General features: G+C 44.0%; 1 protein-coding gene across 1 annotated transcript in view; it reads right to left on the reverse strand.

Moving 5' to 3' along the window:
* Window positions 1-24,516, reverse strand: part of FHAD1 (forkhead associated phosphopeptide binding domain 1) — a 119,445-nt gene extending 94,929 nt beyond the window's left edge. Inside the window, exons 1-2 of the mRNA XM_081056020.1 lie at window positions 24,372-24,516; window positions 19,750-19,927 (exon numbers count right to left, since the gene is read on the reverse strand). Of these exons, the coding sequence (XP_080912146.1) occupies window positions 19,750-19,842 (93 nt within the window). The 5' untranslated portion in view covers window positions 19,843-19,927; window positions 24,372-24,516. The remainder of the gene's footprint in view (window positions 1-19,749; window positions 19,928-24,371) is intronic.
* Window positions 24,517-26,492: the final 1,976 nt, after the last annotated feature.

Genomic DNA, 26,492 nt, shown 5'->3' on the forward strand with positions numbered 1-26,492 from the left:
TATACTTCAAAATCTTTAAGGGCAGAGACAGGGCTTTCGTGGTCAGCACTGTCTTCCCATCATGTTTGTAAGGTGTGTCACCTGTTAGATGAGAAGAGTTGATGGATTATGGTACTTTCCACTGTAGAACGTTAAGTAGCAGTTCAATATTATGAGCTAGACCTATAATAAAAATTTCTGCTTGTTTTATTTAGTTTTGAATTTGATCTCCTAGGTAATTGCCAGTTCCCTGGACTGTGAGCCTTGTCAGCCAGGCTTACCCTAACCCCTGACCCCACGAGGGTCCTGCCATGAGGAGATGAGGTCACCTAGAAGTATGGACAGAACAGGTTCCTCTCCAGTGTCCTCCTGGTGGTCTGTGGCTGAGGGACATTAACAGATGTCACCAAATCCGTCTCAAAAACCAACCTATACTCTAAAAGATTGAAAGGCCAGTTTCCCAATCCCCACACCCACCAATCCCAGGCCTGGTCTCTCTCCTCATCTTTGTCAATCTAATCAGCAAAATGTTACACTTAATTTCCTTTCAAAATCAGAGAGAAGGTGGCCTCTAGTCACATCTTAGAGACCAAAGAAATTGCTAGATTATCCCTGTTGACAGCAGGGCTATCGACTGTCCTGGTGACCAATGTGTTCCCAGGAGCCCAAGAAGCAGGAAAAATGTCCTATCATGGTAGAATGCCACCGTGACATAAGAAGTGACTGCTCAGAGTGTGAGGTAAATCTAATCATGAGATCACTTTGATTTCTTTCTTTTTGTATTTGGTCACCCAGCTAATTTTCACTTCCATTGATTATAATAAAAGGCCCCTGGGGATGAGCATTGGAAGTTGTACTCTCCCCTGTCCCAAGTCCCCCAAGACCATGGACAAGTGAGGAGTCCAGTCTGATATTTAGATGCAGGTCTATGCAACTCTGAGGGGCTGGTCTCAGTGACCAGAGACACACACCAGACCCAGTTCATTCATTCCCAAGGGAAATCTGCAGCTGCCCACCTGCAACCCGTCCCGCCTTTATCACAGAGGAAAACTGCCTGGACGCTAAACTATGGTCAGGGCCAGGGTGTGGAACTCTCCCTATGTCCAGGGCCTGAGGAGACAGTTGCAGAATGGACTGGAGAAGTGAGAGTGGCCTCTGAGGACGGGGAGGAAGGAGGCTGCTGGATGGTTGGGGCAGGAGAACACGGCGGCTGGACAGGGAGGTGGGAGAGGCGGAGCTCCCAGGACTGGGAGGGAATAGGATGACCCCTGGCACTGGCGGGCCAGAGGGATTGTTCCGTGAGATGGGCAATGCCCGGTCCCCTTGAGCTGGAGCCCTCTGAGGGCAGGACTAAGGCTGTCTTGCCACCGCAGTTTCCCCTCTTTTGCCCATTTTTAAATTGCTTTGTTTGTTTTCTTACTGTTGAGTTTTAAGACTCATCTATTTTTGATATATGTTTATAGCAGCTTTCTTCATAATTGCCCCAAATTGGAAACAACCAAGATGTCCTTTAAAAGATGACTGGATAAACACATTGTGGTACCACCATACTATAAAATATAGTCAGTGATCAAAAGAAATGAGCTATCAAGCCACAAAGCACACAGGAACCTTAAACGCATACTGCTTAGTGCAAGACGTCAATCTGCCGAGGCTATCTATACTAGATGATTTCAACTATAAGAAATTCTGGAAAAAGCAAAACTTACAGAGAGAGTGAAAAGATCGGCAGCTGCCACGGGCTCAGGTGGAGATGGGCAGGGATGAATAGATGAGAGGGTTTTTAGGGCAGTGAAACTACTCTGTGTGATAATACAATACTGTGTGGATACGTGTCATTACAATCTGTCCAAACCCATAACATGTACAACACCAAGAGTGACCCGAAATACAAACTATGGACTTCACTTTATAATAATATATCAATATTGGCTCGTCAGTTGTATCAATTGTACCACACTAATGAGAGGTGTTAGGAATAAGGAAACTGTGCGTTGGTGGGGGGGATATATGGGAACTCTCTGTACTATTTGCTCAATTTCTGGTAAACCTAAAACAGTTCTAAAAAATGAAGTATTTTAAAAAAAGTTAAAACACATCATTTTCGGGAGGAAGTGCCGCCCACGTCTTCTTCATCACCATTCCCATCGACCTTTGTGCTCTGTGAACCCATCAAAGAGAGAAATTCTATGTGGCGCATTTTGTTTTTCCCTTCCCAGGCCTCATTACTTTCAGTTCCTCAAAAGCTGTCAAGCCCTTATGAAGAAATCAAAGCAAGCAGGAAGTTTTGGATGCTCCTCAGAATGGGATAAGGTTCTGCCACATGTTAGGCCAAGAGAGAGCTTCCCAGGTCTGTCCTCTAAAGCCACTTACTCCCTCCTCTTGGAAAAGTGCTAAAAGCTACAATTTGACAGAAGCCCGGCTGCAAATATAGGCTGAATGTATAAGTTCCATCTGAGCTGCCCCACTATGAGATAAACTGCTTTTATTTATTATTATTACTATTATAATTATCTAATGTATTTTGAGGGCTTCCTGTGAGTTGGGCCCTGATGAAACAGTGTGTGTGTATTCTCTTATTTACTCTGTACAACAGCCCCACACAGGGGGTTCTAGTATTATCCCCATCTTATAGGTGAAGAAGCTGAGACTCGAAAGGTGAAAGGAGAGAACAGCATCACCTTGGTTCCAGAACCAAAGACACTACAAGAAAACTATATACCAATATCCCATATGAACACTGATACAAAAATCCTTAACAAAATACTAGCAAGCTGAATTAAACAGCACATCGAAAGGACTACACACACACACACACACACAGACACATACATACATACATATGATGGATTATTCATTATTCATCCGTGAAAAGGAAATCTTACCATTTGTGACATCTTGGATGGGAATGGGGGCATTATGCTAAGTGAAATAAGTCAGATAGCTGAAGACAAACACTACACAATCTCACTTATATGTCGGATCTTAAAAAACAAAAAGCAACTGAGCTCATAGATATAGAGAACAGATTGGTGGCTGGCAGAGGCAGGCGGTGGGGGTGGTTAAGTGGGTGAAGAGGGTCAAAAGGTACAAACGCCCAGTTATTATATAAAATAAATAAGTCATGGGAATGTAACATATAGCATGGGGACTACAGTTACTAGCACTGTATTGCATATTTAAAAGTTGCTAAGAGAATAAATCTCTTTTTTTTTTTTTACCCTTTTCACTCAGGTCCCCAACCCCCCTCCCATCTGGCAACCATCAGTTTATTCTCTGTATCTATGAGTCTGTTTCTGTGTTGTTTGTTCATTTATTTTGTTCTTTAGATTCCACATATAAGTGAGATCACATGGTATTTGTCTTTCTCAGTCTGTCTTATTTCACTTAGTATGACATCCTGTAGGTCCATCCACGTTGCCACAAATGGCATGATTTCATTTTTTATGGCTGAGTAATATTCCATTGTATATATGTACCACAGCTTTATCCAGTCGTCTCCTGATGGACACTTGTGTGGCTTCCATATCTTGGCTACTGTCAATAGTGCTGCAGTGATCATAGGGGTGCATATATCTTTTCAAATTAGTATTTTGGATTTCTGTAGATAAAAATCCAGAAATGGAATTGCTAGGTCAGAAGGTAGTTCTGTTTTTAATTTTCTGAGGGACCTCCGTACTGTTTTCCATAGCAGTTGCACCAATTTACAATCCCACCAACAGTGCAGGAGGGCTCCCTTTTGTCGACATCATCGCCAACACCTGTTGTGTGAGAGTAAATCTTAAAAGTCCTCATCACAAGAAAAAAAGTTTTATAACTATGTATAGTGACGGATGTTAACTGGACGTACTTTGGTGATCATTTTGCTATACATACAAATATCAAATCATTATGCACTACACCTGAAGCTAATAATGTTGTATGTCACTTACACCTCAATAAAAATAAATAAATAGTAAGATAAAACAAGAAGATTAAACACCGTGACCAAGTGGAATTTATTCCTGCAATGCAAGCTGGATGGTTCAACATATGAAAGTCAATCAATGTAATCACATTAATAGAAAGAAGGAAAAAAAATAATCATCTCAATTGATGCAGAAACGCATTTAACAAAATTTAATACTCTTTCATGATAAGAAATACTCAACAAACTAGGAATAGAAAGAAATTACTTCAACATAATAAAGGCCATATATGAAAAGCCCACAGCTTACATTATATTTAATGGTGAAAGACTGAAAGATTTTCCTCTAAGATCGAGAACAAGACAAAGATACACACTTTTGCCACTTCTATTCAACATAGCAGTGGAAGTCCTAGTCAGAACAATGAGGCAAAAGAGGGAAAAAAAAGGCATCCAAATTGGAAAGGAAGAAATAAAGTGATCTCTATTCCCAGACAACATGATCGTATACACTTATGTAGAAAATAATAAAGATTTCATACACAAAAAAAACCCTGTTTAAACTTATAAACAGATTCAGTAGCAAAGTTGCAGGATATAAAATCAACACACAAAAATTAGTTGCGTTTCTATACACTAACAATGAACGATCTGTAAAGGAAATTAAGAAAATAATTTCATTTTCAATAGCATCAAAAAAATAAAATCCTTAGGACTAAACCAAGCTGGTAAAAGATCTGTACACTGAAAACTACAAAATGTTGCTGAAAGAAATTAAAGAAGACAGAAATAAATGAAAACACAGCCTGTGTTCATGGATTGGAAGACAAAATAATGTTAAGATGTCATTACTACCCAGAAAGACCTACAGATTCAATGCAATCCTTATCAAAATCCCAATGGCATTTTTTGCAGATAGAAAAACCCATCTTAAAATTCATATGGAATCTCAAGGGAACCTAAACAGCCAAAACAATCTTGAAAAAGAACATAAAGGCTGCAGTTCTCATACTTGCTTATTTCAAAACTAGAGCAGTCAAAACAGTGTGGTATTGCCATAAGGTCAGACATATAGACCAACGGAATAGAATAGAAAGCGCAGAAAAAAATCCTTGCATGTATGGTCAAACAATTTTTGGCATGGGTACCAAGATCATTCAATGGGGAAAGGACAGTCTTTCCAACAAATGATGCTGGGAAAACTGTTAAAAGAATAAAGTTGGACTCTTACCTTATACCACATACAAAAGTTAACTCAAAATGAATCAAAGATTTAAATGTAAGACCTCAAACTACAAAACTCTTAGAAGAAAACATGGGGGAACGCTTCATGACGTTGGATTGGAAAATGATTTCTTGGATCTGATACCCAAAGCACAGGCAACAAAAATGAAAATAGATAAATTGGGCCACATCACAATTAAAAACTTCTGTGCATCAAAGGACATAATCACCAGGGTGAAAAGCAATCTACGGAATGGGAGAAAATATTTGCAAATCATCTATCTGAAAAGGGTTACTATCAAAAGTATTTTATAAAGAAGTCCCATAACTCAACAACAACAACAAAAAACAATACATAACCAGATTAAAAGTGGGCCAAGGACGGGAATAGCCATTAGCTCCAAAGAAGACATACAAATGGCCAACCACTGCACAAAAAGATGCCAGACATCGCTCATTATTAGGAAAATGCAAATCAAAACCACAATGAGATATCATCTCGTACCCATTAGGATGGCTACTATCAAAAACAAACAAACAAACAAACAAACAAACAAACAAGCGTTGGCAAGGATGTGGAGCAATTGGAACACTTCTGCACTTACCGGGAATGTAAAATGGTGTAACAGCTGATATGAAAACAGTATGGTGGTTCTTTAACAATTGAAAATAAAATTATCATATAATCCAGCAAGTCCACGTCTGGGTATAAATCCAAAAGCATTGAAAGCAGGGTCTCCAAGGTATTTACACACTCGTCTTCGTAGCAGAATTATTCACGGTAGCCAAAAGGTGGAAACAACTCAGGGGTCCCCCGACAGATGAATAGATAAGCAAAATGTCCTATTTACCTGCAGTGGAATATTATTCACCCTTAAAAAGGAAGGAAATTCTGACACGTGCTACAACATGGATGAACCTTGAGGACATTAAGCTAAGTGAAACAAACTAGTCACAGAAAGGCAACTACTGTATGAATCCATTTATATGAAGCACCTAGAACAGTCAAGCTCATAGAGACAGAAAGTAGAATGGTGGTTGCCACGAGCTGGGGAGAGGGGAAATTGGGAACTGGGAATGGGGATAGAGCTTCAGATTTGCAAGATGAAAAAGTTCTAGAGATTGGTTACACAACAATGTGCATACACTTCACACTACTGAACTACACACTTACAAAGGGCTAAGGTGCTAAGTTGTATGTGATACGTACTTTGCTCCCCTTTCCCCCCACATAAAGGTGAAGGGACTCATCCAAAGTCAAGACGCTGGCGCACCTGACAACGCCAGGATTTGAACCCAGGTGTAACGGCAGAATCTGTACCCTTGCCTTGTATGTGCCCTGTGCTTTTCAGACTAGAAGGTGATTGAATAATGAGAGGAGTGGGGTGGAACTGAATATAGAAAACAAATGCATTTTTAAAGTCACCTGTGGGGGGAGGGGGGATGGGAGAAGAGGGTAAAGGGCGTCAAATATATGGTGATGGAAGGAGAACTCTGTGTGGTGAACACACAATGCAATGTACAGATGATGTATTATAGAATTGTACACTTGAAACCTATGTAGTTTTGTTGACCATTGTCACCCCAATAAATTTTAATTAAAAAAGGTCACTTGCATTTTAAATATCTTTTAAAAATATATAGTGAGCCCATAAAATACTGAGTCTGGAACAAATCCACTAACACCGCACATCTCCTCCACTGTGCTGTGAGGAAACCTCCCGAGAAGCTGAGGGTCAGCGGCAAAGCTACCACCAGGGCTCAAAAGGTGCCTGAACCATCCTTTGAAGCCACTTTTCAACCTGGCATCATCTGGACCTCGGAAGCCCAGTCTCGGGTCGTAACCTCTGGACCCCCAGCCTTCCTTATCTTCCCTCCCTTCCTCTCCTTGATTCATCATGACCTTTGTTTCCCCACCCACTCCCCATGGGCTCCCCCCTCTGCCTCGCACCTCCCCCAGCCTGGGTCCCTGCTCAAGCTCACCAGCTCCTTTACGTCCGTCTCTGCCCCTGAGTCCTCTGGACACGCTTACATTCTGTCCTCAAGTCCGGCCCAGTCCTGCCATGTGCCGTTCCCTTCGGGTCCCCCAGCTAGCAGGTCCCTCGTCTTGGGCCGTTCATTCCACCTCATGAACAGCCTCCTACGTCCACCCCTCCCATTCCCTGCATGCTGTCCTCCTGACCCTCTCCCACCCCTCCCCACTTCGCCCTCTGCCCCAGCAGACCAGCCTGTGTGGCTGCATCAATGTGCTGATGGCTCCTGGCCGTCTGGTTGGGTTTGGCCAATGGGAGACTAGAGAGGAGAGCAGGGAGGAGGGAGGTTGGGCTATTTATTCCCCTGGCTCCCTCCCTGTGGGGTCACACAGCTCCAGCAGGCAGCTCACCCCCAGTCCTCTAGGTTCCAGGAAATGTCCCTCCCCTCACCCTTCAGGTCTGGGGGCTGGAACAACTCCTCACTCACTGTCCTTGGTGGTTTCTGAGTCCTGCCCACCCTCTGTAGAGTCGGTTCATGAGACTCACCTCTGCCATGCCTCACCCACTCTGAATGTGCCCTCTGCTTCCTGCTAGGACCCAGACTTCCAGCATGGAGAAACTCTCAGATAGGACCTTCAAGTCCCTGTCCCTCAGCCACCAAGGGGCTCTGAGTGGTCCTGCCTTCCTCCCACCCTGGTCTGGCCCGGGCTCAGCAATGATCGCCTTTTGTGTCTCCACTCTCACCTTCCATTTAACCTGCGTACATGCTCACCATCACCCCATCCTAGACACGCCCCCCCGGCCCCCCACTCCCTTCCTCTATTGTCAAACTGCTTCAGGAGAGTTCCTTTGCCACTGAGTCCTCAACCCACTGCATTGTCACCTGTGGCTTCCTCAGCCTCTCTGTGGCATTTGACACTGTTGTCAGAGGCAGGCATGTGGCCTGGTGGTTCAGGAGTCAGGGAGGCAGGACAGTGTGGTGGTTACTAGACTGGCTTTCCAGGTGCATGGTCTGGGCTCTACGTCCCGCTCTCCTACTTCCTAGCTGGGTGACCTTGGGCAATGCTTTCCTCATCTTTAAATGGGGAGAACAATAGAACAGCCTTCTAAGTTACTGGTGACATATAAACGAGGTGACACATGCCAAAGCTCTTAGAAGAGAATTTTGGCACATATAGCAAATGTCAAAATGTTCACTAGTATAAGCAAGACGATGGGCTCTGCAGTTAGGAAGCCTTGAGTTCGAGTTCCACCTCTGCCACTTTCCAGCTGTGCAGCCTGGGGCAAGTGTCTTTGCTTCTCTGAGATTGCTTCCAGTGCTGCAAAAATGAGTGTGATAAGCTGTACTTCGTGGGACTGACCAAAGGTATTGTTTGGCGAAATTTTCAATGTAACATTTAAAAAATTAACTGGTGTGTGTGTATGTGTTTCATTTAGTGTTTAATCTACTTCTTTTTACCTTTTGGTTCTTGGCCACCCCAGCCGCCAACCCACTCACTGCCTCAGGAAAGGGATGTAATGCAGAAACAGTAAAAACTGGGGTTTTCAAGAGAATAAGGATATGAGGAAATGGACAGACTCTGGTGAGACAGAGTCTGGGAGGAGAAGGAAAGAGGAAGCATCTCCATTTGCCTCTGTCAGCCCCACCCTGGTCTTCCTGCGGGAGCCTTGAGGAGGGGTGAGGCCCCAAGAAGAGGCCGCTTCGTGAAGCCTGACCATGGTTCCCAGCCCCCCAAGCCTTCCTGTGTGACCTTAGGCAGGCTACTCAGCTTCCTCATCTATAAAATGGGGGAAGAGATAGTCCCCACCTCGTAAGGTTTACCTGAGTTAATACACATAAGTGCAAAGAACGGTGCCTGGCACAGAGCAGCCCTCAGTACTGTCTGCTATTTCTGTTCCTAATATTCCCCGGCCTGTGACGGTTTTCTGACTCTCCTCCTTCCTATCTGACTAGCTCCCCATGCCGGGCTCCAATCCCTTCACCTGTCCTTCAGATGCCGCTGCTCCCCTGGCGTCTGGGGTTGTCTCCATTTACTTCTCACTCTGTCCACAGGCTGGGGCTGCTGCACCCCCTGTTCCCAGGTGTGTATCTCCAACCCCCAGGTCACCTCTGAGCCCCCAAATGCCTGTTTACTCCTATATGTTGACGCGCCACCTCAAGTCTTGCCATCCTGCCTCCTCCCTCCTGTGTGACCCTCTCGCTAACATTATCACCCTCCCAGCTCATCCAGCCATCTTTCCCCACAGCCCCTGGCCTGGACCTTACTGAGTGCTCTGAAAAGCTCGCAAACCAGTCCCATACCACCACCCCCGCCCCATGGCAACAGTCCAGGGAAGAGAGTGGAAAGAACAGTCTCCCAAGATGTCCACGCTCTGGTCCCTGGAGCCTGGGGAACATGCCCCATTACATGGCAAGAGCGACTGCGCAGATGCAAATGTTACTATTCAGGATCTGAGAAGAAGAAGAGCATTCTGGGTTATCCAGGGGGGACGCATCTAACCCCAGGGGCCTTTGAAAGCAAAGAACTTTATCTGGCTGGATTGGAGATGGTTCAAAAGGGGAGGTCAGAGAGGTTCAAAGCATGCGAAGGAGTCGGCCAACTGTGGCTGGCTTTAGATGAAGGCGGCCATGAGCCATGGGATGCGGGCAGCCTCTCGAGGCTCAGAACAACCTCCAACTGACAGCCAGCAAGGACATGGGGAGCTCAGTCCATCAGTGCAGGGGCGACATTCTGCCAACCACCCGAATGGACCTGGACACGGAGTCTTCCTACAGACTTCGGATAAGAGCCCACGCCACCAACACCTTGATTTTGGTCTCATGTGACCGGAGCAGAGGAACCACCAGAGTTCACTCCAACTTCTGACCTACAGACAGTGAGATAATACATTTCTGTTGTTTTAAGTAGAAAAAACACAATAATCAAAATGTACTGCAATAGGGGCCGGCCCAGTGGCTCAGGTGGTTGGAGCTCCGTGCTCCTAACTCTGAAGGCTGCTGGTTCAATTCCCACATGGGCCAGTGGGCTCTCAACCACAAGGTTGCCAGTTCAACTCCTCAACTCCCACAAGGATGGTGAGCTCTACTCTCTGCAACTAACAACAGCAACTGGACCTGGAGCTGAGCTGTGCCCTCCACAACTACAACTGAAAGGACAACAACTTGACTTGGAAAAAATCCTGCAAGTACACACTGTTCCCCAATAAAGTCCTGCTAAAAAAAATGACTGCAATATTTACCACCGCCAGGCACTGTTCTAAGCAGTTCTCAGTAATTCAATCTCACAACATAGTCACGCCAACTATCCCCATTGCCCATATACAGAAATTGCAACAGAGAACGGCTGCATAACTTGCTTGAGACCCTACAGCTCATGAGGGCCGAGCCAGGCTGCAAACCAGCTGGCTGGTGCCTGACTCACGCACTTGACAGCTCTCTGTTCTAGGGCCAGCTCTGCCTGAGCTCCCACCCAAACAACAAAGCTCAATAATCCCCTTCCAGTTTAAAAGCATTTTCAGGGGGGAGGTTCCATCTTCAAACAAATTAAACGTTACACAGTTAGGCTGGCTTACATTTTACACTGTTGACGTAAGAATGTCCAAGGCTGTAGAGAATGTTTATGAGTTTATTTGAGCCAAAGTAACAACACATGCTGGGGAACAAGATCTCAAATGCTCCGTGGAGGAAAAGTTTTGCACTTGAAATTAAGGAGGGGACATAAGGAAGATGACAGGAAGGTGGGAGAGAGCAAGGTGGGGATTGGATTACAGGACAGTTAACACGATTATGTGCTCTCTTGAGAGTTAATACCCCCTTGCACAGGTATCACCTCTGGCATCTCAAAGGTGTGTTAGCCCAGATGCACAAGAGCAATGGACAGGACTGGCTTAAAACCTTTCACTAAAGATGTGATCGGCCTGGGGCAGGACTACCCACCGTGACCAGTTAGGAATTTATGATCAGACCACCCTGTGAGGTTACTTTCCATAGTTTATCCACAACATATTGCCACCAACAGGCCATTGAGCCCTTTTCTCTCCTGCCAAATTATTCACCAAACACCTCCAGACCTAAACACATGCTGTGTCAACATCTGGGGTGTCCTTTCCTGCCTGCTCTGCCTGGTAAATCCCCAGGCTTCTCTTTATAGAGGCAGCTCAAGCTTGGTCAACTCTGTCTGAGGAGTTCCCCGTCCCCCAGACAGGATTCTGGCGGGGCCTCTGTTTACAGCCCCAAAACTTCTCCTTTGTGGGAAGCACTGCTTTTCCCAAATCCCCCACTAGATGACGCCACCCTGGTTTCTTGCGTGAATGAGGATCAAAGAAAACGCATTCCGTGTTTCACGACAACTCTCACTTAGGATTCCACCTACGGAATCTCCCTAGCTTAGTCAACTATGTTACGATCTCAGTTAAGTCACTGACACTTAAGAGTTTTACATGTTCCCAAAAGCTAAATTTACAACCAAAGAGCGACGCTTCTTTCTTTACAAGTTTTGAGTCAGCCTGGAGTCTGAAACTCCGGTCCTCCCTCCCTCGAGGGACTGTGTGACTTTGAACAACTTACTTAACCTTTCTGAGCCCCATTTCCACATCTTGAAATGAGAATAAAAATGATGATAATAGTTCCTACCCCATAGGATTGTTTTGAGGCTATAATTCTGTAAATACATACACAGAACATACATAGAATATATATATATATAACTCTGCAAGATACTTTAAGTAGACTAGAAATACATGCTGTAGCTGTTTTTCTTATTTGTGCTTTCAAAAGATCATGACCTTCCACCTCACATCCATTACAATAGCTGTTATAAAAAAAAAAAACACCCAGAAAAATAACGCATGTTGATGGTGAGTAGAACCCTTGTGCACTGTGGGAGTGTAAATTGCTGCAGCGGCTACTGAAAACAGTACGGCAGTTCCTCAAGAAATTAAAAATAAAATTATTATATAATCCAGCAAGTTCCCTTTTGGGTACCCCCCCCCCCAAAGAACTGCAAACACTGGCCTGAAGAGAGAGCTATACTCCCATGTTCATACATTATTCACCGTAGCCAAAAGGTGGGAACAACGCAAGTGTCCATCAACAAATGCATACATAAGCAAAGTGTGGTAGATACATACAAAGGAATATTATTTAGTCTTTAAAAATAGGGAAATTCTGACACACTCTACAACATGGATGTACCTTCAGGACGTTATGGTAAGTGAAATGAGTCAGGCACAGAAAGACAAATGCTGGAGGATTCTACTTATGTGAGGTACCCAGAGTTGTCAAATTTATAGACAGAGAACGGAATGCTGGTTGCCAGGGGTTGGGGGAGCAGGGAATGAGGAGTTGTTGTTTCATGGGTGAGGGGTTTCAATTCTGCAAGATTCACGCAGACGAATGCGATAGATGGCTGTACAACGTGAATGTACTTAATGCCACTGTACTGTATACTTAAAAACGGTTAAGTACATTTTATGTTCTGTGTATTTTACCACAATAAACAGATGAGAAAACTAAGGTTATGCTCTAGTTCTTTCCCCTGAACTTCTTCCTCTTGGAAGCCCTCCACTTGCCAGAGGGAAAGGAGGGCCATAATTGCTGTGTGGTGAGAACATAACTGCTGTGTGGTCAGCCCCCATTTCCAGCCGCCAGTTCTAGAACAGGGGAGAAAGAAGTTCCCTGAGGACTAATGAAACCAGATGGGTGAAGCTGCAGAGCAGGAGTGTGCTCTGGGTGGAGCCAGGGGTGGGTGTGGGAGCCCATCCCTGGCAGGAAGGTGAGCTACCAAGCGCAGACAGAGCTGGCGACTGCACCCCCAGCCCTGTTTCTTTCTGTGGCTTTCCCCCCAGAAGCTGAGGGGAGTAAGAACCCTCATCCAGGCCAGGTCCACCTGTCACCTTACATATCAAAATGTAGGGGTTCGAGCCGGCCCGGTGGCTCAGGCGGTTAGAGCTCCATGCTCCTAACTCCGAAGGCTGCCGGTTCGATTCCCACATGGGCCAGTGGGCTCTCAACCACAAGGTTGCCAGTTTGATTCCTAGAGTCCCGCAAGGGATGGTGGGCAGCGCCCCCTGCAACTAAGATTGAACACGGCACCTTGAGCTGAGCTGCCGCTGAGCTCCGGGATGGCTCAGTTAGTTGGAATGCATCCTCTCAACCACAAGGTTGCCGGTTGGACTCCCGCAAGGGATGGTGGGCTGTGCCCCCTGCAACTAGAAACAGCAACTGGACCTGGAGCTGGGCTGCGCCCTCCACAACTAAGACTGAAAGGACAACAACTTGAAGCTGAACGGCACCCTCCACAACTAAGATTGAAAGGACAACAACTTGACTTGGGAAAAAGTCCTGGAAGTACACACTGTTACCCAGTAAAGTCCTGTTCCCCTTCCCCAATACAATCTAAAAAATAACAATAAAAACAAACAAAAAGACAGAGGGGTTCACTCATAATAGAGAAATGCAAATGACTCAGGCACCTCATTTCACCTCCTAGATCAGCAAAGACCCAGTGGCAACACCAGGTTGGGGCGGACATGGGACACAGACATCCACCGCTGGCTGGCGCGACACTGACTGCATCTGTTAACCTATGGTGGGCAATCTGGCAACACCCATAAGTCACAGATATGTGTGCCCTTTGCCCCAGCGGATATACTCACACACCTGCGAAATGATGTCCCAACAGCCTTGTTTCGTAATAAAAAAACAAGATTAGAATGTAGGCTCCGATGGCTTTTTGAAGAGGCAGCTCAGAACTGGCAGGTGCCAGGCAAAGGGACAAGAGCAATCTGGCTGTACGGGTTCTGGTGTGTTTGTTCGACAAGTCTTGTTCCATGACCCAGATCCCATATGACAAAAGGCTGACATATGCTAGAGAGATTGTTACAGCTATGAGAAAGGAGCCCGCTGGAAGGACGCTGTGCACCAAGCATGGAGGTGTAGGGACAAGCATTTTACCCCCCACCCCCTGTCGTTTCTGTCCTTGGTGTTTCTCCATCTGCGCCCTCCCCCCCCCCCAGCACTGCGCTGACTCAGGCTGTCCTACAGCTCAGTCTTCAAGGGGATCCTGGAAAGTGCCCAGTGTGGGGCCAGGTGAGTTCTTGGGGAGGGGCTAGGGTCAGCCAGCTCTTCACTTGTTTAACCTTCACTTCTCTTTTCCTCAAAACACCATTTATTGAAATAGCACCCCCCCACACACACACACCAAGCAGGAGCTCCCACACCATCAGAAGTGAGGAAGCATGGGTGATGGAGGAGAGGGAGGGGGCACTGATGGAGGGGTTCTCAAACTGTGTTCCTGGAACCATCACCATGGAACTCCACCCCACCACCCACCTGAACCTGGGGAGCATATAAATGTGAGGATTCCTGGGCCTTACCCCAAACCCACTGGGTCAGAATGTCTAGGGGTCCATGTTTAACAAGCACTTTCATACATATGAAAAAAATGCAACAACCATTGGCTTGTAGTACTTCTCCATTCTGGAAGAACTGAGCCCCTTTCTCAGCAGAGTTTAAATAACAGCTACACTCAGCTCTAAAAATTGTAGTTCACAAGCCACATCAGATCACATCAATTATAATTCACAAGGTTTAGCTTTGACATGTGCAAGGCCAAGGCTTTCCAGCTGTGTAAAATGGGAGGGGGACGATTCTGAACAGCGCTCCTGATCGCGAGTCTGCACAGGACAGCCAGGATGGTCATTCCAAAAGGCAGGTCTCCCCCTCACTTAAAATTCGTTAGTACTTGCTTCCCTTTACTCTTCAGATAAAGATCAAAATCTGTATGGTGGCACGAAGAAGGCCCACACATCTCTTGGCCCTCCCCTTTCCCACTCTTACTTCTGAACACACTCGTTTTCTCTCAGTCCCGTGGGCTCGCAATATTTCACCTCAGGGCCTTTGCACATGCTGCTCCCTTCTCGCCTTGTCTAGTGAAGTCCTCCATATTTCTTTCCTTTGGAGCCCGAACATTGGCATGGAAACTATACATGTCTTTGAGGGATCTTTGACTGATGTCTCTGTTGCCTTGCAGCTTTCTGACTGCAGAGACCATGCCTGATTTGGCCACCACTGTGTCCCCAGAACTGCCTCAGTGCTGTGTCTCCAGATACATATTTGTGAAATGAATGAGGGATGACAAAAGCAAAACCCAGGCTGGCTAACACAGGCTTCCTATTGCCGTCAGGGAACCAAACTCCTTACAGGATATAGAAAAATGTCTGGAGGGAAAAACCCTACAAATATCAATATTGATTTTTGTCACTCCAAGTGACTTTTATTTTCTTCCGTGTACTTTGCTTTCTCCCAATTTTTTAAAACAATAAGCATGTAACTACCTTCCATCATCAGCAAAAGTAAATGATGTCAAAATATTATGATATCAACAATCAAAACAGTATGTCGGCCTTGCAAATGAGTGTAAATCTTTAGAAGCGTGACTGCCTATATTTTAGGATTTAACTAGGTAAATAAAACAATCTTTTTTATTTGCTAGATGTAACCTCTGGGTAATTTCAAAAATGACTTTTTATTAATATATATTTCTCAACTTTATTTAGTGGAATGATTTCTAATGGCAACTATAAATTGACTATTGAATTATTCCTTAGGGTGGCCCATAGCTGATCAAGGGTGATTCTTCTAATCAGAAAGGCCCGATGAAGTCAGCAGAGAGGCAATTTTCACCTTGCATTGTTTTACAAAACTGGAAAATGTTGACATGTCTGCAGGTTGCAATTCTTCAACATGGACCTGTGTCCCAATTTCCCTTTTTAAAGCAGATCTCCTCTCCCAAATCCATTTAAGCTTTGGGAAGAGGATTTGTCTAAGAGAAGATAGAGTGCCCATCAAGAGTCTATTCACAAAACATTTGGCAATTCACATATCATCTGTTCTCTAGGGAGCCAATGCAAGCTCGTGCTTCTGGAAATGCAACTTATTTCTTCATAAATCAATATGACTGTTGCTGGCAGTGATGACTTGCTTCTTAAACTAAGTCCAAGGAGCATTAAGCAGTCAATCACATTTTATACAATGAATGCAACTCAATTTCTGTCTACAGGATAATTATCCTCATTAGTTCCCTTTTCCAAGCAGCTTGTTAATATCAGTGGGTCCTCATCTCAACCCTGTGTACCTCTGAGGATTCCTTTCAGTCTCCACTTTATGAGACAATAACAATAATCATGGTGTCATTTACTTAGCACCGTGCGCCAGGCACTTTATATGTGTTTCTTACTTACTCCTCAAAACAACCCTGTGAGATAAGTGGTTTGTAGACAGGGAAAATGAGCTCAGAGCGATTAAGCAATTTACTTAAAGTCACACAGCCAGAAAGTGGCCTAATGAGATTCAAACCCAAGTATATCTACCTCCAAAGCCTGTGCTTTTGAAAAATTACTATAGTCAGGTTCAAAACAGAGATCTCTGTCTCTACTTTGGACAGACAGAAATAAAACTGCCTAAAATCTATCCATTGTTATGTATAACAAAGAGGCTGTGTTTCTTTTTCTTTCCCCCCCGCCCTCACACTTTGTACACTGAATAGATTTTCTGTATCCTTGTAGGGAGACCATGACACAGATGAGAACCTCAAGGGGAGTTATTTTTTAAATTTACCGAGTATATGATACACTCTCAGATAACTAGGAATAAAGGGGGCATTTTCTCTACTTGATAAGAACATGTACAAAAAAACCCCAAAGTTAATATCATACCTAATGGTGAAAGACTGAATGCTTTCCCACGAAGACCAGAAACACCCAAATATAAAGAGTTATACTTCATTAATTGCTCTTATTCAACAGTCCTGGAAGTCCTAGCCAGTGCAATAAAGCAAGAAAAAGGAAATTAAGGCATTCAGATCTCCTTTTCTGAAAGGAGAAATAAAACCGTTCTTTTTTTTTGCAGATGACATGATTATTTAAGTGTAAAATCCCAAGAAATCTCAAAAAAACTTCTAGAAAGTTTAGTTTAGATGCCATTTAAGCATACAAAAGTCAACCATGTTTCTATATAATGTCAATGAGCATGTGGATACCAAATTTTAAATGATACCTGAAACTAATAATAAAAAATATAAATAAATGTTTTAAATATAATACCATTTATAATCACTCAAAAAGAGAGAGAGAGAGAGAGAAATACTGAAGTGTAAATATAACAAAACATGTGCAGGACCTGCATGCTAAAAACTATAGGACACTTTTGAAAGAAATCAGAGATCACTTGAATAAATGAAAAAACATACCATGTGCATCGAGTGGAAGACAACATAGTAAAGATATAGATTCTTCTCATACTGACATATAGATTTAAACACAATTCCTGTCAAAATTCCAACAGGGTATTTTGTATATATACAAAGTTTATAGTGGCAAAAGAGCTAGAATAGGTAAAAACAAACTTTTTTTTCCCTAAAGAAGAATAAAATGGGAGCAATCACTCTATCTAAGACTTAAATAGCTACAGTATTCAAGACTGTGCCATATTGGTAGAGGTACAGACACCTAGATCAATGAAACGTAATAGGAACTCAGAAATAGCCCCCAAACAAATATGGCCAAATGATTTTTGACAGTTTCAAAAGCAGTTCAATGGAGAAGAACAGTCTTTTCAACAAATGGTCCTGGGGTAACTGGATATCCACATGCAATAAAAATAAACCTTGGCCTAAACCTCACATCATATATAAAAATGAACTCAAAAAGTTCAGAGATTTAAAAATAAAACTATAAAACCTTTACAAGGAAACATAAGAGAAAATCCTCAGAATCAAGGACTTGGTGATGTGTTCCTAGATTTGACACTAAAACCATGATCGATAAAAGAAAAAAAAAAAGAACTGAACTTCATAAAAATTTAAAACTTTTGCTCTGTGAAATCTCTGTTAAGAGAATGAAAATACAAACTATGGATGGGAGAAAATATTTGCAAACCATACATCTGACAAAGGACTCATAGCTAAAATATATAAAGAATTCTCAAAACTCAATAGTGAAAAAGCAAATAATCCGATTAGAAATGCGCAAAAATATGAAGAGACATTTCATCAAAGAGGGTATACAGAAGGCAAATAAGTATATGAAAAGTATATGAAAAGACATTCAACATCGCTAGCCATTTGGGAAATGCAAATTAAGACCATGATACGATAACACTACATACTTACTAAAACGGCTAAATTAAAAAAGTGATAACACTAATTGCTCGTGAGGATGCAGTAAAACTGTGTCTCACCCATTGCTTGAAGGAGTATAAAATGGTACAGCCACCTGGATAAATAGCCTGGCAGTCTCTTTAGAAACCAAACATATACCTACCATATGATCCGGCAATCACACTTCTGAGAATTTATTCCAGAGAAATGAAAACTTATAGTCACACAAAAACCTATACACAAATGTTTATAGTGATTTATTCATAACAGCCCCAAATCAGAAACAATCAAAATGTCCTTCAATATGTGAATGGTTCAACAAACGGTGGTATATCTATACCATGGAATATTACTCAGCAATAAAAAAGAATAGGCTAGCAACTTAAATAAATCTCAAGGGTATTATGCTAAGTGAAAAAAAACCCTCGAATGGTCAAATATTGTATGATTCCATTTATATAACATTCTCAAAATGATAAAAATTCTAGAAATGGAAAACAGATGAGACTGTCAGGGTATAGGGATGGTGGTATGAGGAGGTATTATGACTATAAAGGAATATCGTAAAGGAGATCTTTGATGATGGAATAGTTCTGTCTCTTGATGGCTGCACACAAATCCACACATGTGATAAAATGGCATAGAAACACACACTTTGCACCCGTGTCAATTTCCTGGTTTTGGTTATGATTAGGTAATATGTAACCAACTGGGGGAAACTACGTGAAGGGTACCCAGGATCTATCTCTCTATTTTTGGAACTTCTTAAGAATTATTTCAACACAAAAAGTTAAAAGAAAATCTGTTGAGTGAGGTCTGAGACAGGCCTGCCTTTCACAGTTATAGATTCCGTTGCATTTCTCTTTCTGCTTCAATATTTTAAACCCCTTCAATAGTTAAAAAAAAAAAAAAACCAAACATGTTTTTATTATTTCATTCTTTCTTCCAACTTCCTTGGCTGTCAGTGAGCTGAGGCTCTGGGACCCAACCACAGCGAATTCAGAAAATGAAAGGAAATGAGAAAATACTGAGGCCACACCCAGGGCTTATCCTGATTTACTGCTTGGAAGTCCAGGGGCTCGGAGGGGCTCACAATAGTCTCCAAAAAGTCTGTGAAGGGCACGAGGCCATTGCCCAGGCTGGGCACTCCAGGTGGCCCTGGCTGTCAGGCCTAAAGCCGGTGAAGGTCAAAACATCAGCTGTACGCCCTCCTTCTAAACCACCCCATCGACTGCTGGGGAGGGAACAATGGGTGGGACATCCACAGACATGTTCAACAAAGGACCAGAGGGCACATCACGCTTCGCATCCTGTTCTTTTTCACTATGTATGCCAGGGAAACCCAGCATACCTGGCAATTGGTTATTGGCAGCACATTGAGGAAAGATGTGGCTGTCAGTCAGAGGTTATGCTTTAAAAGAGCTGTGAGTCCACAAAACAGTCATGGGCTCTTGGAGGGTGGTGAGGGGCTGGAGAGAGGTGGGGAATGAGCACGAAGAGTTCTTACCTCTAAAACAAGGTCTGAGTCTTCGTGCCTTCCAATTGTAGTACTTTTATTCAGGACAAAAAAGCCTTCTGCGCTCTTTAGATAGGCTTTCATGCTCTCTCCTTTCCCTATATAAGATTTTCAGGAAAAACACCGTGTTGGAAAAACGAAGTCCTCTAATTATTCAACAGTGTCACATCTGGAATGAATGAAACACGCCATAATGTCACAGACGTGGGAGCTGATAGGACTCAACAATGACCACAATTTAATTCTGCATATTTTCAAGATTATCTCTATAGCAGTGATATTTAGCAGAGATGAACTTGGTTCTGATACTCAAACAGAAGACATTTTTTTTTACGGAACTCAGAGCACAAACAATAGCTAAAACAACCCAATGACAAAGCTGAATTCCACTGATAACTGCTCTCCATCTCCCATTAAGTTTACTACGAAGTGAGTAATCTGACACATCAAGCATTCACATTCAATATTTCTGAGCCTCCGCTTCCTAGCTCTGGGACCTTAGGTGAATTACTTGTTTCTTTTCTAGGCCTCAGTGTCCTTATCTGTAAAATGGGATTAATGACGCTCTGAACCCCAAAGGGTTTGGTGAGAATTTAATATGTGAAGCTTTTAGAATGGTGATTGCTACACATTAAACACATATTTGTACTAAAACTACTGTTATAAATCCTACAATTAATAACTACAACTAAAAAAAAAAACAAAACTACAACTATTGTTATTAATCCTGGGCTTCTTGAACTCTGATCCAAGGAGCTCTAAGCTTCTATAGAGCTTCTTAAAGTGCTGAGTCAGTCATTGAGGAAATGGGCTTTAAATGATACTTTCTTTTGAAATCGTTCAATTTCTCCATATGCTTGGGAAAAAAATATGATTTTTAAAGACCAAGGTATCAATACTATAGCTTGGGCATATGATTAGGACTCTGCACATATTTTTCCCCAATATTTAATTATGAAAATGTCAAACACACAGACAAGTTGAAAGAAGTGAACGGTGAACTCCTGTATACCCATCACCTAGATCCTACAATTGACATTTTGCTATACTTGCTTGATCACATATCTATCCATCTATCCATTCACCCACCCATTTTATACTTTGATGCATTTCAAAATAAGTTCTATACATGTTTTTTAAGACATAAAAATTTCAGTGACTTCAGTAGGTTACAAAATGTTGGTGATAATTTATATGATGCTTGAATTCTGATTTGAGATATGTCCAATTACATAGTGTGACATCCTCCATCTCAACAACATGTCAAAGAATGAAAGTCCCTCTCTTTTCTTTTCAACTGAAAGATCACTGAAATGTGAAGTTGCTGGACTGCGGATAAAAACAAAGTCATCTAGTCGTGATCGTAAAGAGTCTCAGATCTTCTGCTCTTCATCAGCATCACCACCTCCATCATCATTTATTGAAGCCCTATTAAGTGCCACGCACTGTGCTATCCTTTTATACACTTGGCCTCTTTTCATCCTCAGGACAACCCTGCAAGGTCGGTAGCAGTACTGTCCCATTTTACAGATGGGGAAACCGAGACTCAGAGGGGTTAAGGTCACCCAACAGTAAATGTCAGGGAGAGAACTCTGAGTAACTACTGCTCAATCCTCTGGCAGCTCAATTTCCACGCCTCCATTGTTGCTAGGTAGGACAGAGTGGGATTGGGGAGTTGCACTTGGAACATACAATAACAGAAAGTCCTTGAAACCAGGCTTCTACCCTCTGATAGGAAAAAAAAAGACCCTACTTGGGGGTAAGAGAAATAAAAATAAGCCAGATAGTTTATTTTACATTAGTAAATTCTGAGGACTATAGGTGCCTCACAAATAAAAATGTTTTCATATCATGAGAAATAAATTGCACTGTTTACTTCATTAATATAGGAGAAAAGACATTTCCTCTTCCAAAGGAACCATACTCTCTCACCATCAAATCACTTCATTTACTCATCTTCAGTTGCAGAGGACCACGTTAACAAGCAGCACATTCAAGCCTAATTATCCTAAACTGGAAACTTGGCTGAAATGTCTCTTCTGTGGGAATGCCACTAGACTAAAACCCAAAAGTTGGCTGATGTGCATATTTGTGTTTTAGCTCTCACTCCAGATGTTCCCAAGGCTGGTGCCTTCTCTCTGTTCAGATGTTACCCCCTTGTGGTCACCACCTGGCCACCCTGGCTAATGGCACCCTCCAGTTACGTCACTCTCTTGCTAACATATCTCCCTACTGTACCTACCATTTTCTGACATTTTATATTCCTTTATTTAGTTGTTGTGTTTGCTGTGTGTTTCCCTTTTACTAAGAAACACCAGGGGTGATCAAACAATACAATGAATGTTTAAAAAAATTATTACAGTAAAAGAAACATTGCCATTAATCCCCCTCAAAATATTCCCCCTCACTTTGAACTTATACCATCGTTCTTGCCACTTTCTGAAGCAGTTCTGGAAGTCCTCTTTTGTGAGTGTCTTTAGTTGCGCTGTCGTGGCTGCTTCGACATCCTGAATTATTTTGACTTTGGGGAAGAGCCAGAAGTGGCACAGTGCCAGATCTGGTGAATAAGGCGGATGAGGACACACCGTAATGTTTTTATTTGACAGAAACTGCCATATACCTGAAGTGATGTGTGGCATGGAGCATTGTCATGATGTACGATGATTTACAGCACACTTTAAAACAAACCTTCTCTCAACCGTAGCTCACACCCAACTGACTGCACCGAATAAGTTGAAACTTGTCACACACTGTTACTAAGGTTCAACGTGCTGCTTCCCATATTAAAGATCCCTGCTTTTCCATTGGATGGCACTTGGTAGCAACATTCACTATATTCTCTGATCACAATGGAAAGTCTCTGTGTCACACATTGCTTCTCACGGCAATTTCTATCAAATAAAAACATTACGGTGTGTCCTCATCCACCTTATTCACCGGATCTGGCACTGTGCCACTTCTGGCTCTTCCCCAAAGTCAAAATGACCATGAAAGGAAAACGTTTTGAATCGATTAAGGACATCAAGATAGTCACGACAGAGCAACTCAAGACCACTCACAAAAGAGGAACTCCCAGACCTGCTTCAGAAAGTGGAAAGAATGATGGGGTAAGTGTGTTTGAAGTGAGGGGGAGTATTTTGAGGGGCGTTAATAGCAATGTGACTTATAGTGTAATACATTTTTAAAATTTAAACATACACTGTATTTGTTAATCACACCTCGCATGTTCCAAAAGAGCCAGAACTGTGTTGTTTTTGTTAAGAGACAGTACCTCATGAGTATCTTGTGCTTGTACCATCTTTAGAGCAATGGCATTGAAAGATTTTTGTCCTGCACCATCTTTCCAAGGGTCTTTGTATATTCAACAGCGCAGGAGAATATAGGTAACATTTATAATAAAGATAACGTTTCCTTTTGGGGCAATGGTCGGGCGGGTTTGCTAGCAGCCCCTTTCAAAGACTGGGGATTCCTAAGCTTGGAGTTCCATAGCTGGGACACAGACCCACTGTGTGCACAGCCCCTTCCCCTGCTGTTCTGAATCACCCCTAGGGACTTATGGGGCAAGAGGGACCAATTTGAATGTGAAACTCTGGGTGCCTGTTGTACCTGCTGTGCTGTGAGGAATAAAATCTTCTGTCTCTGGCCCAGGAGTCTCCTGACTTCTGCCACCCTCTATAAACTGGGCAGCCTAACTTGTTAGCTTGCAAACAAGGTAAAACCTCAGACCCTTCGCAGTTCCTGACCATTTTGTTCATTACCCCATGTCTAGTGCCTGGCGCAACACCTGACACATAGTTGGTGCTTGGTAAACACTTGCTGAATGAATGAAAATACAAGTGACACCTCCAAGCAATTAGTGCAGAAGCTGGCTAGAAATCTTTGACAGTAACTACCTTCATCCTGCCTCCTACCCCGCCCCAGTACCTATCCTAGATGACTTTTCGGAAAACCGAAATTCTCTCTCTTTAGCTTTGGGGCTAGACAATATTTCTCCACCTTCATCTTGCCCTGTGCCGTCGTTTCCCTGCCTGAAAACACTGTGGAAAGTAATTGGAATGTGTTAAACTCTGTAAATTTGTTCTTAGTGCCACAGAGCACCAGCCTAGCAAAGAGGGAAAGAGCTTCCCTGCAGGGGGCTTCATCTGCAGCCCCCTGACCACTTCTTTGGGTTAGAATTGGGTTCTAGGAGCAACATTTCTTTGAGGACTACCAGGTCTTCAGCGGCTTGGGAGCTGAGAAATTCATCAAAGGAGAAGGCAGGTGAAGGGGATCTCTGACCCCTGGGTGGTGGTGTCCGTAAATCCGGAAAACCTGGGGGCGCCCCTCCTAATCCCAGCTGTACTCCACAGGATATTCCGAGAGTGGGTGCCAAGGAGGGGGCCTGAAACTCCCGCGCGGGCTACCTGGGGGGGCTGGGTGCAGGGTGGGGTCCGGCCGCACTGAGGGAGGAAGGGCGAGTGTTGGGGCCCCTCCTGTTGGGTGCTCCTGGGGGCAGAAGTCTGGGTCAGACAGAAGTTCGGCCGGGTGATGGAGCCGCGTCACTCCCCGCCCTCCAGGGGCCGCCCCGTCCGGCACAGGTCTCCGCCCCCCGCCCCCTCCCGCGCCGCGCTCACCTGGCCCGAGGAAGCCCGCTCCGTCCTCCGCCCAGAGCCGGGCGGGCTGGGGAGGCGCGGGGCCCTCTCCCGGGCGAGGCCGCCCGGCCGCGCTCCCGCGGAGTGTCCAGAGGCGGCCCGCACCCGGCGCACCCGCCTGGCCTGTGTATGCACGTAGCCATGGCAACGGCGCCGGGCCGCGCGGCGGGTGGAGGGCGTGGCCTGCGCCCGGACGGCGTGGGGCGAGGCGTGGTGCGCGCGGCGGACCTGTGCACGGTACAACCTGCCACGGCCCCGCGAGGGATCCGGGACCTGCCACGTGGGGGGCCTCCGCACTGTTCCACAGATGGGGAAACGGGGGCTCAGAGGTCACAGGCGTGGCCCAAGGGTTTACAGCGAGAAAGGAGCAGACTCAGAATCTTTCTTACTCTGCTTTATTTAGGCTAGGTGCGTGGAGGGGGAGTGGGTGGGAGGGTGACGGAGCTAAACCAGGAGAAGTTCGGAAGGTAGTACCCCTGGCTCCACCCAAACCCCTAGTTCCTAGGAAATAGCATAAGCTGTAGGGATGGGAGAGGGATGGGGTGCGAGGAACAATTTTGAAAGAATGAGGGTTTTTTTCAAGTGCTGGGGAAAGGATATTTCCAAACTCACAATCCTACTACTGTTCCTGACCTTCCCTGTCAAAACTGACTTTTATTCATTCGTTCTTTCCTTATCTCTACAAACATCTCCTGAATTCCTGTAAGTGTCAGGTGGTGGCCCCAGAGTTGACCTGGATCAGTCACTGTCCTTAAGAAGCCCCCGCCTGATGGCAAATTAGTGCAGCCACTATGGAAAACAGTATATGGATTTTCCTCAAAAAATTAGAACTACCTTATGACCCAACAATCCCACTTCTGGGTATTTATCTGCAGAAATCCGAAACAGTAATGCTGTATGTACCCATATGTTCTTTGCAGCACTATTTACTAGCTAAGATATGGAAGCAGCCTAAATGTCTCTCAATAGACTATTGGATAAAGAAGATGTGGTACATATATACAATGGAATATTACTCGGCCATAGAAAAGAATGAAATCTTACCATTTGCGACAACATGGATTGACCTAGAGGGTATTATGCTAAGTGACATCAGTCAGATAGAGAACAACAAATACCATATGATTTCACTTATATGTGGAATCTAAAGGACAAAAATGAACAAAACAGAAACAGACTCCTAGGTTCAGAGAACAAACTGATGGTTGCCAGATGGGAGGTTGGTTGAGGCACTGGGTGAAAAAGGTGAAAAGATTAAGAAATACAAATTGGTAGTTAGAAATAGTCACAGGGGGCCGGCCCGGTGGCTCAGGCGGTTAGAGCTCCATGCTCCTAACTCGGAAGGTTGCCGGTTCGATTCCCACATGGGCCAGTGGGCTCTCAACCACAAGGTTGCCGGTTCAATTCCTCAAGTCCCGCAAGGGATGGTGGGCAGCGCCCCCTGCAACTAAGATTGAACACAGCACCTTGAGCTGAGCTGCATCTGAGCTCCCGAATGGCTCAGTTGGTTGGAGTGCGTCCTCTCAACCACAAGGTTGCCGTTTTAGACTCACGCAAGGGATGGTGGGCTGCGACCCTGCAACTAGTAACGGCAACTGGACCTGGAGCTGAGCTGTGCCCTCCACAACTAAGATTGAAAGGACAACAACTTGACTTGGAAAAAAAAAAAAAAAAGAAATAGTCACGGGGATGTAAAGTACAGCATAGGGAATATAGTCAATTTGTATTATAATAACTATGTATGGGTACTAGATTCATTGGGGGGATCGCTTTGTAAATTATATAAACATTTAACCACTATGCTGTACACCTCAAACTAATATAAAGTAATATGGAATGTCAATTGTAATTGAAAAAGAAAAATTAATTTAAAAAAACCAAAAAGCAAGCCTCCACTCATAGGCACTGCAGAGAAGCCCAACTTAAAAATGTCAGTGAGGACCCTTAGCTCTATTAAATTGCTTGCATTTTAGCAGGAAAATAAGGCTCAGAGACATGGAGGAATGTGCCCAAAGTTGCACAGCTAGAATATACAGCAGGATTTGAATCTAGATGAGTGTGACAAGGAGCATATTTTTCCCAGGGACTACAGGAGACTGTTGT

Source organism: Rhinolophus hipposideros, assembly GCF_964194185.1.
Source record: "Rhinolophus hipposideros genome assembly, chromosome: 8".
Classification (NCBI taxonomy): domain Eukaryota; kingdom Metazoa; phylum Chordata; class Mammalia; order Chiroptera; family Rhinolophidae; genus Rhinolophus; species Rhinolophus hipposideros.